Genomic DNA, 12,077 nt, shown 5'->3' with positions numbered 1-12,077 from the left:
CCTGCTTGACCTGCATAGTAATTCACCATCTGTATATTGTTTTCATTAAATACAACTTTTCTATTAAATAAAAAAAACCCACAACACAAAAATCCCTAACAACTCACATATACATATATTGGGATTTTGAAATTTCATTATCATGTTGGGTTTTAAATTGCATAGTGCAAACTAAAAAAAAATACCTTGCAATTCAGCCATATCAATAACAGATCGAGCGAAAAGCAAACTCCCCCATCTAAGAAGTTTTAATTTAGAATAAAATTAAAGTGATAGGACTGCCAAGGAGGTTAAATAATTAATTTCTTCTCATTTTAATTGTAGACTATTATTTAATAAACAAAGTAATTTACCAGGTAATTTATTCTACTTCTTCATAGGCAGCTCATTTAAAGTCTAAAAATAAATAGCTAATTAAAACAGGATTCACTGTTTTGGAAAGCAAGTCATTTTCCCGTAAAATCTAACAAAGACTGTGCTAGAGCATTCACTGAGAATCTTTGAAGGGCAAGGAAGCCACCGACAAAAATGAAATATTCTGTTAACTGAGAAGTCTTTCATCTGAACAATTAATGAAACGCACAAATTTGTCTCAAAAACCAACATTACTTCATTATAAAGAAACTTCACTAAACACCTAAAGTCCAAAAGCTAACCGACTAGATCATAGAGATGTACGGTCCTTGAAAAATCATGGAAGTACAGGAGTTATTTGCACAACCTGGTATGTATAGCTAGGTTGGTCAAGAGAAAGGACATGGATCTGTTAGAAAGAGTCCAGATGAGGGTCACCAAAATGATCAGAGGGCTGGAGCACCTCTCATATAACAACAGGCTGAGATAGTTCAGGTTGCTTAGCCTAGGTAAGAGAAGGTTCCAGGGAGACCTTAGAGAAGCTTCTAGCACTTAAAGTGGACTACAGGAAAGATAGGGAGGGGCTGTTCATTGGGGATTGCAGTGATAGGACTAAGGGAGTACAGTTTTAAGCTGAAAGATGGGAGGTTTAGATTAGACGTTAGAAAGAGGGTTTTTTACTGTGAGAGTGGTGACGTACTGGAACAGGTTGCCCAGAGAAGCCATGGATGCCCCATCACTGGAGATGTTCAAGGCCAGGCTGGATGGGGCTTTGAGCAACCGGATCCAGTGGGAGGTGTCCCTGCCCATGGCAGGCGACTTGGAACTGGATGAGCTTTAAGGTCCCTTCCAACCCAAACCACTGTATGAAAAATTCTATACAATGTAGCAATTCCACGTAAAAACATGCAATGGGATCTTGGACTTCTGACTTTAAAGGCAGAATCCCAGAAGGAATCTATTCCATGTCAAGAGAACTTCTTACATCTGCAAATCTGCTCATGAGGATCACACAGTCCGCTCCCCTCCACAAACAATATCAGTGTCAACAACACCCCAGGTCAAAGCCCATTCAGATGAATGCCCTAAAAATTACTAAACTGATGTGAACTACAACTTCTGCACATTTAGTCCAGTTCTCTAGCTCTTCCCCAAGGTTTGAATTCTTTTTAAAGGCTTACCAGGTTGACATGTTGTTGGACAGTGAGTCCACTCACTGAAAGGTGTAACAACGCAGTCTTTCTTGCAGGGAAGGAGACATGGCTGCACGGTCTCAGGTCTGACAGACTCAGGACATCTATCAATCCAAACACAAATATAAAACATAATAAAAAATTAAAACTTCCTCTTAAGTCTCTCACAGAGCTGTGAGCATACTGCCATACCAAAGATATCCCTCTTGGTCACAGCAAGCCTTACTTTTCTTCTCCTTTGCACTCATGTAACCCAACCGAATTTAGTACACTTCAAAGATTAAAAATAATAATAATAAATGTGAAGCTTGGCTTCATGACTACAGGCTAAATGTAACTGTAAAAAGTAAAATATAAAGCTCGCTGAAGCAAAACAGATATGTTTATTACCAAAGAAAGCAAGTAGTTATGTTTATAAAGTAGTCCTGTTTTAACACAACGTGCAACAGCCTTCAAACCACTTGCAAAGGCGTGTAAGGAATGATGTGATATTTCTCCACTTTCAACCCTTAGGGGAAACACAACAATAGCTTAAAGTGATCTTTGATTGAGGACTTGAGTTTTATTTAATATGTTGTACAACATACTAGAGTAAGAACAGCTCGGGGGAGGGGGGGGTATTAATTTTTAACTGAAAATTTTTTAAATTTTTTTGCCACGCAAATTCTAATAAAAGTTTCAGAAACAGACAGTTAACATATAAAAACTCAAAAGGTGGAGAAGGAACAATTTTCTGGGTTCAGGCAGATATTAAAATTCAAGTAGAGAAACAGAAAGAATTATTGTTTTTTAATTTTTATTAATTTCTAGTTGAAAGATCACTCAAAAAATACTTATTAATGCATGTGCAAACCAAAATGACCTCATTTGAAAGAGGAATATGCTACTAAATGTACAAAGAGAGAAAATAAATCTTAAAGCCACAATTCTGTTACTGACATAATAATAAGATACTCAGAGGTATAATTTAAAAGAAAATAAATATAAAGAGACATAACATCTCATTAAGCATGATCATCCTAGAGGGTAGATTTCTGTTATCTAATAGAAGACATGGAAATATTTTCCTGCAAAAATTTAGTTTTCTTTGGCTTTCTGTGCCTTGCACCTTCTTTGGATATGGCATAGTTTTTCTTCATGAAATCAGAAAAACCGCAGGATACTAAGAAGTATAGTGAAGTATAGTATGCCAACACAAAAAAAAAATATTATTTACTTAATGTAACCCATTTCTGAAGCCATATAAACAGCAGACTTTCACCACAGCAGTTCTAAACCCAGCTTTATTTTGGCTCAGTTTTTATCAACCAAAACATAAAATACAATACAGTCACAGGCGGTGCTAGTGGTGAGGAGGGCTGAAGACACCTCAGACCTGGACTGGTCCAGACCCTCCTGGGCAGTAACGAGGCAGTATTAAATGCTGAAACACAGAGGTTTTATTCCTTCACTTAGATCCATCTTCCTAAAAACTTCTGGAGGTCTAACCTTCTTATTTTTAAGATGCTATCACCATGAGAACAACACCTAACACAGCAGTGAAAGAAACTGTTTCAACAAGAAGCTCTTTAAAGGACTCCGCAGTCCTTTTTGATCCAGCCACTTCCACTACACAAGTGCCGCAGCACTGAAGCTACCACACCAAAACCAAGGAGAGATGCTTTCTGAAGTCACTGGTACACAAACCTCTTCTTTTGGCAGTTTTTCCACCACTGAAACTCTGTTTTCCTTTCGTGTACCTCACTTAAGTATTTGCTTATTCTCTTTGTTTCCATTTCCCCTTGCACCATCTCAAAAGCGAACTGTTTTAGATAATACATAGCTCTGTAAGCAATATGTTTAGTTAGGTAAAGTTACAGCATATCAATGGATTCTAGATCTAAAGGAATACTAGTTTCATTTCCTTTTACTTAATCTCATTAACCTCAAGAATTTTAATTAACTTTACGGAAATCAACACAGTCTGCTTATACAAACAAGATTGTTTTGAGAGCTACAATAAGAAATGAGCGTTGGTTGTAAATCTCCAGACTCATTAACAGTGTAAAAATAATTAGCAACGTCTTGATTTTTTGATAGTAGGGAAAACATCTGTGCAACTTATTTTCTTCATTTAGTAAAGCAAAGCAAATTTCACAATATTTGTACTGCAGAATACATAATTTTGTCGTGTTGGTATCAAATTATAGAAGCTATATAAATCAATTGAATCATATAGATCACACATATGGTGCTGCCTTATTGTCGTGTATATATAATGCAAACTCTATTTACTTTTTCTGTTTTATTAGAGCATTGTTAATAAGGTATTGATGAACGTTCTATTCAGATGTACTTTATATTTCCCTCACATCTGTCCTTCAGGAAAAATATTTGCAGAGAACTGTAAATTACAATAACAGAGGAGCCACAGCAAAAAATCTACTCCACTAAAAACATGCATTTTGCTCGGTTTTACAACAGAAACTAAAAATGGGCAATTTATTTTTGTTGCATATCCCTTTCATAGTAGTGATGGAGTAGTAGTTGGAGAATTAGTCCTGAAATGAAATTATTTTCAGTGCAGCAGATTCCATACACTAGCTGAAAATGCCTTCATATGTCACGTATTGTAACTACAAAAAAAAAAATCACTAATAACCTTTCTTTAAATACCTTTTATGCATGACCTGGCCAGAATTGCTCTTCATGCAGAAGACCTTCCTTGTCTGTATACCCACTCCACAAGTGGCTTCTCTACTCCAGTTAATGGTTGCATTGAGTGCAGTTACCAGTGCACTCTCAGAGCAAGAGCTCCAGGGAGAGGTTTCCCAGAAGAAATGCACGCATGGGTGATCATTACAGGCACGGTGCTCCTGTAGAGCTCGGTCAGGGGGACAGGCTTTTCCACCTGGAAAGAGTCAAGAGCACATCACAGTTCATCTTACGGCACGTGGCAAAAGGAAGACATGAAAAAAATAAATAAAAATGTTAGGATTGCTTAATATCTTCTCTTTTTTCCTCATTAAAAAATAAATAAATAAAGCTTGAATAAAGTTGTTGACCTTTATGGCTGCAATAACAACCTTCTAAAATATTGTTTCCCCATTAAACTAGCCTTGCATAAAATTGTATTCCAACGCATAATGGAAACAGAAATAGGCAAAGTATATTTCTGAGTTACCTTATTGTTACTCCTACGCAGAGCCAAGTTAATTCCACTTAAATGCCAGTATCACTCAGCAAACATGCAATTAGGTTTAAAGACAAATTAAGCATTATTTTTATGTTCATTCTCCTTGCTAATTTCCCAAGGAGGAACATCTCTTTCTAATATTCGGACTCTATTCACACGTTGCTGCATTGTGGAGGGTGTTGAACTGTACTGACAGAGGAATTGTATAAACTGATACCCACAACTGCAAATCAAGGGAGGGAAATCTGAATATGAAGCCTTTACTTTTTTGAAGCAGCATCCTCTAAATGATGTCCAAAGTTTTTGCTAAGCTACCACACTTTGTCTACAACTTTTAATAAATCCACAAAGAACAAGAGTTTGCACAGCGTCCCCAGAAGCTTTAACACTCTAGCCAGCAGCCTGAATTTAATCCATAAAAGCGGCAGACGTTCGTAGCTCAAAAGCTAAGGAGTAATGCAGAGAAATTTTAACAGTTAGCATTGTCATTTTAGGAAGAAAGAAGTAAATCAGACTAAAATCAAAACCATTTTCTTCCAGGAGGCAGAATGGGGCAAGTTGTGACATGGCCAGTGCTGCAGGTTTTTAAAGAACTGAAGCGTTGGGGCCAGACACCATAAGGTTCAGAGCACCTTGACGCCCTACTAAAATCAACAGGAGATGAGGGTATATTGCCCCTCAAAGGGATGTCTATTGCCTTGCAGGACTGAATCTTCTCAAATAAGGAATGACTCCGAATGGCCACGACGAACAGCGCTACAAATGAATGAGGGACAGAAATTTCTTAGCACACTGATTTGGATAATGATGTCACATTACTGTTCGTCTTTTCATGAAAATGGACTGTTCCCCATAGCATTCAGTCTCCAAAATGTTTAGTACAGTGGTGGAGTAGAAAAATGCCCCAGGTAGTTTACTCTCCTGAAGATTTTGACTTGGCAGGAAAATGCAGACCAGTTATTGCTCTTCTGTGTTTGAGCACACATACTAAAAAAAAAACGTGGAAAGCAAATGGCAAAATGCCTGGTCCATTACGAAATAACTAAAAAGAAACAGAAAAGATCTAACTCAAATTTTGAGCTTCCTGGGGAAAATTAAGGTATTTTTTTCAAGAATAACCATGGAAAGGAAGCTCTGACAAACAAGAAAGAGTAATAATCAAGCAATTTTAACTTATGAACAGAAGAAATGCCACATGGTCCTTCCAACCTAGTAGTCTGTCTGCAAGACTGAAAGCAGGAGATGCTGTTTAGCAAAAGCACAAGAACCTGACCACTTTCACAGTTCATGGACAACTTCTGTACTAGGAATGCAGGACAGCACACCACTGCCTAGCTGCTCTTGTAGCTATTTATGGGCTTCTAATGGACCTGCTCATCAGTTCCTCTAATCCACTTAAAAACTGCTGAGACTGCCTTCCTCCACAATCTCCTCTTGCACCAAGTTTCACAGCTTTGCCGTGTAAAGACATAGCTTTTAAAATCTGATTTAAACCAAGCTTCTGTAGTTTCATCAAGAGACTCTTGGTTATCATATTCCAGTATAAGGCGAACAGCTCGGAGAAAATGACCCAAGGGTTTCAACAGAAGTCAGCCTCTGGGATGGCATCCAGAAGTCCTCAAACAGCAGAGTCACAACCCTCAGTTGATAGCAGAAAAATGAAATATTACATGCAAAGGCATCAGAGCTCCGCAGGAGTTGTTGCCTTAGCTGCAAGCCGACTATCAAAGAGTCAGAGAAAGCAGGTAACATATCATCGCCTTAATATTGCAGTGATTAGGGTATTAAATCCACTTCCACTCACCACAAATTCAAATCATTCACTATTTATCTGTAGGCAGATGCAAGCAAACCATTATACTCACTGCCAAAGATGTACAGAAAAAATTGGGGCATTTGACTTTAGTAGTTAATTATTCCTTCCCAAGAAACTTAGAGTATTCATTTGAACCACTTCACTTTTAGTTTAGTGTGCTCCCAGTTGAGATGCCTGAGCTTCTGTATTTCCAGAATTCACTTCTTCAATGCTTCACTTTCCTAGTCCTACATTTATTGGTTATTTGCATTTTGCTACTTCCATGGAAAATACGAAGCTAACTGCATATTTCATTTTAATTATCCTACAGCTTATAGACTTTTTTAGAAGCAGTTATTATCATTCAATCAGCAGTAACATCGCATTTTTCATCCTAAAGGGTCCCAGTTTTCTTTGCAAGCGCTTATCAGGTTGTTTCTGTGAATACAGACCATTCAGGTGAGTAAGGGTTTGGAAGATCAAGTCCTTGCATTGCCTGAGAAACAGTAGGTGGCTTTAATGATAATGTACAAAATAGCACTCAATAGAGCCTGTCCTAGACCAGATTTGCATCTAGAAGTGTTTTGCTTCTGCATCAGCTGCACATAGTGCTGTCAATAGTAGACATTTCTTTTGTGTCAACAAGGCTTTACTCTGTTAGACCTGTTCATGTTTTATGAATTTTTATGTACTTGATGTAATACTTTTCAAATCCTGTTTGATAAACCAACACATAAATGAATTATCGTATGTGTAACTGTAATTAGAAAACTACATTTCTAATACAAAAGTTTGTGTGAATAATTGTTTCGCTGATGTTGATACATAAAAATCCAGACACATGATATGTTCAGGAAGATCCAGAGGAAATTATACATATTCATCACGAGCTATTTACTCACTAAAATAGCAAAACAAGAAGGTTAATACATTCTAGGTCTGCACTAATAATATAAACAGGTTCTTCTTTATTTCCTCATTTTTCACAGCTCCTTGTTCTTTTCTACATTGGTACTAGTATGTTCCTACGTAAAGACACTCGTATGATGAGTTTGTGTCATGCAGCAATTTCTTTAGTATAGGATATAGCTCTCCTGAAGTAAATTCACAGCCAGACTGCCCCTCAGTAAACAATAATTCATAGGTTGAATTAAGTAATTTTGAACCATGACAGAATTTCTCTAAGTGATACATGCATTAACTCAAGACCATAAAGATATTTTACTTGCTAGGCATGAAGCACAGACAAATATTAAGTATTATTCCTACTCACTACAGTATTAGCATTAGCTCTGATCTAAACACAGTTTGGCTGAGGAATGCAAGTGAATTCATTAAACAAATAAACAGTGACTAATCCAAAATTTTTACCACTCACCCTCGGCTGGAAGGGCCAAGATGGACCTACTCCTGCTTTGAGTGCCCTCAGCATTTTTACTGGAGCATGAGTGGGAACAAAGGGACCACGGGGACCACTCACTGATGACACAATCCGTTGCACAAGGGATTTCACAAGCCACAATTTCAGGACGGGGAAGCTCTGTGCAGAAGTGATGTGGTACTTCTTTACCTGGAGCAAATAAAACAAGACAGAGAAGGAGGAAAGCTCAGCTTGGTTCGATATCTGTGATCTGCATCAAACAGGCTACATTCATGTCAAACATCTGCCTGCCCGTGGAGGAATACACTACAAAAGAGCATATGGTTAGGCTTCAGGCTCGAAAGTGTAAAACATGAACAGCTAACTTTGTATTTCTCCTGAAAACCTAAAAAAGGAAAAAAACGGTGGTTTGAGTTTTGCGTGTGACATCCTAGCTGCAGCCCACTTTATAAAGCAAGCATGCATGAGGAATGAGATAATTCAATCAATACAAAGCCGCAATGTTAATTAGCAACAAAATTTATTATAATTGCCTTGTATTTTCCAGCAATCTCCACCTACAGAACCTATTTTCCACAAAATAAATTGTGCAGCTGCCCACAGAAGGCAGCTTCCTTTTGCCTGTAGGCCAGAAAAGTGTCCAATAGATGGTTTGCCTCTTCTCCTGCCACCTCAACAGAATGAATCACTATTATTTCTGACTCTCCTTCTCACCCCAAAAATTGGAAGATCCAAAATTATGGATGAATTAGACCACCTTTATCCAAGAGAGAAATACTTTCTGTTGGAGATGAACCAAAAGACCTTTACCAATGCAAATCTCCTGATCAGAAGCATCTTTCCAACACCCCTTTCAACAAGAATATAGGATATTGGGACTGGTGGGGAAAAACCTACTAATCAAAAGAATTACTGGCAGCAAAACAAAGCACATGACGTAAGCCTTGTGCAGTCCAACATACAGAACTATAGTTTTCAAAATGCAAAATAAAATATAACTTTATTTGTAAAATAACAAAAGGAAATGTCCAGCAATTTTAGAAATTACATAGAATTTATGAGTACACCATATTCATAAAAATAATAAAAGAGAATTCTTTCAGTAGTATATTACTTCTAATGTCTTACAAATATAATTTAAGCAATGAACAGACATGTCTGTTACACTGTTCTATTGTTTAGTGTTTCTGGACCTTCATGAATTTTCAGCTACGTAACCAAAATTTCTGGAAGCTCAAATCTACCTGCTTATAAACAACAAGCTCACACTGCACATTACCTCCTCTTTTGCCCTCCTAATAGTTACAAAGCTCTCCTTTGAGGTTTCTTCAATTGTGAACCTAGGAAAAAACGTAACGACTATCCAGGTTCAATCGTATGTAGGGGAAAAAGAGTAAAATTTATTACAGCAACAACTGGCTCTTTCACCTCACGCTACAGGAACAGTCTCTGTAACAAGGAGGCCCAGGATACAATTATAACTAGGAGGGTAGAAGGCTGTACTGCTTTTCCAAGGCAACACGTGTGCAAGTGAGTAAATAAGAGAGGCAGACTGCTAGCGAGAGTGCATAAAGCTGTCAATAGCACAATGGTATTATCTGCACTTGCATCCCTAAATGAAGACAGGCTCATCACCCTCGAGGCACAAATAAAACTTTTCAAGCATATTATGAGAAGTAAAGGAGAATCTAGCAGGCAATCAGACAGCGAGATATGTTTTAAAATACTTTATTTTTATACTCGCTCTCCCTTGCACTGGTCTATGCCCATCAGGAAAGGCTCAACGTGCCCAGTCTTTGCACTACTATTTTAAGTCTACTCAATAAGAAAACGGAGACCAACGTCCTCCCTACAGACAGCCCCCACCCTTCAGTACCGCGTTTGGCACCCCTGCAAACCAAGCTTAATCCATCATTTGCTTCAACTAGCCCGTTATCACTACTGCTGCCTTGGATGCTCACATAATGCTGAGAACTATCTTCAGAGAAAACAATATAAAACCACCAAATAAACCCATCAGCCTTATTCCAGCTGTCTTCCCGAGTCATTTTAGCATCAAAATCCCTGCTAACATTTTGACAGCTTGTCTGTACGGTGGCAGACAACATCAGGGCATCCCGGGCAGGCTTGATTTTAGGAGTAAATGGTACACTAGCATCAAGAGATTATATGCTTTGGTGAAGTAGGGTGAAAGATCTGCCCTCCTCTCCCATCGCTGACACTTCCAGGGAAGCACGTGAACAGAAAACGACAGACTTCTAAATGAGAAGGGAACATAACCTGCTCCTCTCCATCCATGTGAGAGGTTATCTTCATTATACACAGACTTTATGACAACGGAGCACCATGAATTCACTGAGTTCTGGATATAGGCCAATTTTTCCACCAGTGAGATTGTGACAGAGATGTAAGCACTGAAGGAAACCCTACCTGCTGAAAGACATGGGAGCCTTTCCACTGATTTAATTTGACTTTTAAAAGCCGAAACCACTCCCCTCAGAAGACAGATCAAAACATTTGGGTGGCTTCCTCCACCCATAAGTCCAGGTGCCACAGATTTTCAAGTGCCCAACCCGTGGGCAAGTGAGGCACAGGAGCAAAATACACTTTCCACTTCTTCCCCCTGTGATTTCTTTTCATGCTGGATTTACAGCAGGTGACAGCAACAGTAAAGCTGCAAACAGAGGCTGCAATTCATGGTTCCTCAGCAAAGAAAGAAAGCTTTGAGTTTTGTTATAAAGAGTTTACCACCTGGTGCATGAAGGTACAATTCAACATTCACTTTGATTTACTTTATACCCCTATTCTCTGTGTTCAGGTTTAATTACTGCCTTGTATTATTGCAGAAGGGGAATGTTCTTCTGTACCTGCCGCCTGGCAGAGAATTCTCAGAAAACTACCATGCACTACAAAAGTAATAATCTTTCATTTTCCATGAAAAACACTAGTACAGGATACACCTGAAGTGTGCTTTATGCATTGTCACAGATTTACAGGGAATATTAAATTCTCTAGAGCTTCCAAACTGTCCACGCAGTACCTTGAAGGTATAATTCTTTTCTCAGATATTCTGAATAATTGTTTCAGAGGAGGATTTCTCCCTCTCTAAATAAAATTAATGCCTTTAAGCACCTAAATCGTGCATCTAAATGCAATATGAATTCCCCTCAAAGTATGCATTTAGATCTTAAGACAGAATCTGAAATCAGCCCTTGAGAACGGTGGGGTGGGAGATGACAGCAGAAAAGGTGACAATCTTGGAGAAAGCCACCTTTCCTTCAGGAAAAACAGAGAAAGGAATAGCACTGATCATCACAACACCTACAACTTTGGTTGCTGTTAGTATGTTTTAGATGAGAACCCATGACATTACTCTGAAGTTCATCTTGTGGTAACCAGGAATTTAACCCAGATGACAAATCAGGAACCCAGTCTCTCCTGGTCTGAGCCTGGAGCAGCTCCCTCTCAAAGCTAAATTCACTGCTGTCTGCAACTTGCTGTGATGCTGGAATAAACTGAGGGCATTGTTCATCTGCTCATCCAGAAACTGAGCCATCCACAGAACATGTTTTGAAAGAAAGAAAAAGAAATTAAAATTTTAAGTTCCATGGGTTTGTGGGGTCCTCCAGTTAGCTTGGACTTGGTCCAGCTCATCCAATCCAACCTACCCCAGAAGTTACCACCACTATATTTGTTAGCTCTCTTCAGATACAACTGACACTCCTCTCATCTTTCTTCTCCCTTTTAACACTGTTCAAGTGCCCAGAATTAGTGTCAAGGAATTATGTTTACTCTGTAAAATTTTTTTCTGCTGTAATACCAAACAGTACAAATCCAGAGCTGTTACTGAGAAGCAGTTGGAGATGTGGTTAGGACACTGACTGAGCAACTGAACAGTTTCATCCTAATGCTGAGGACATACAGTGAAAACTAAGTGGGGCTCAGATAGGAATGAACCTTGCGAATTGCTTTCTATCCCTAGGGTCACCACAAACAACTTCTGCTAAAGCAACTGCACATGGTGTGCACTAGCTGTAAAACACAACTTATACCCACATTTTACAAAGAGTTACAGCTATTAATTGCTTCGTGCTAGTCATGATCAATACAGCACCTTGAAAGCATTCCTCTTTTTGACTTGTTCCATACTAAGAAATACAACCTGGCTGTGAGTCAAGG

At 38.5% G+C, this 12,077-nt stretch overlaps 1 protein-coding gene across 2 annotated transcripts in view; it reads right to left on the bottom strand.

Annotated features, from left to right (window-relative positions):
• The window catches only part of THSD7B (thrombospondin type 1 domain containing 7B), a 329,828-nt gene that overhangs the window by 141,526 nt on the left and 176,225 nt on the right, over positions 1–12,077 (bottom strand). For both annotated transcript variants that reach the window (XM_069861551.1, XM_069861552.1), the window contains exons 9-11: positions 7,896–8,087; positions 4,203–4,437; positions 1,536–1,651 (exon numbers count right to left, since the gene is read on the bottom strand). In XM_069861551.1, the coding sequence (XP_069717652.1) occupies positions 1,536–1,651; positions 4,203–4,437; positions 7,896–8,087 (543 nt within the window). The remainder of the gene's footprint in view (positions 1–1,535; positions 1,652–4,202; positions 4,438–7,895; positions 8,088–12,077) is intronic.

The sequence above is a fragment of the Phaenicophaeus curvirostris genome, chromosome 7 (assembly GCF_032191515.1).
Source record: "Phaenicophaeus curvirostris isolate KB17595 chromosome 7, BPBGC_Pcur_1.0, whole genome shotgun sequence".
Taxonomy (NCBI): domain Eukaryota; kingdom Metazoa; phylum Chordata; class Aves; order Cuculiformes; family Cuculidae; genus Phaenicophaeus; species Phaenicophaeus curvirostris.
The sequence above is the reverse complement of the archived record's forward strand: the minus strand, read 5'-3'. Positions and strand labels throughout refer to the sequence as shown.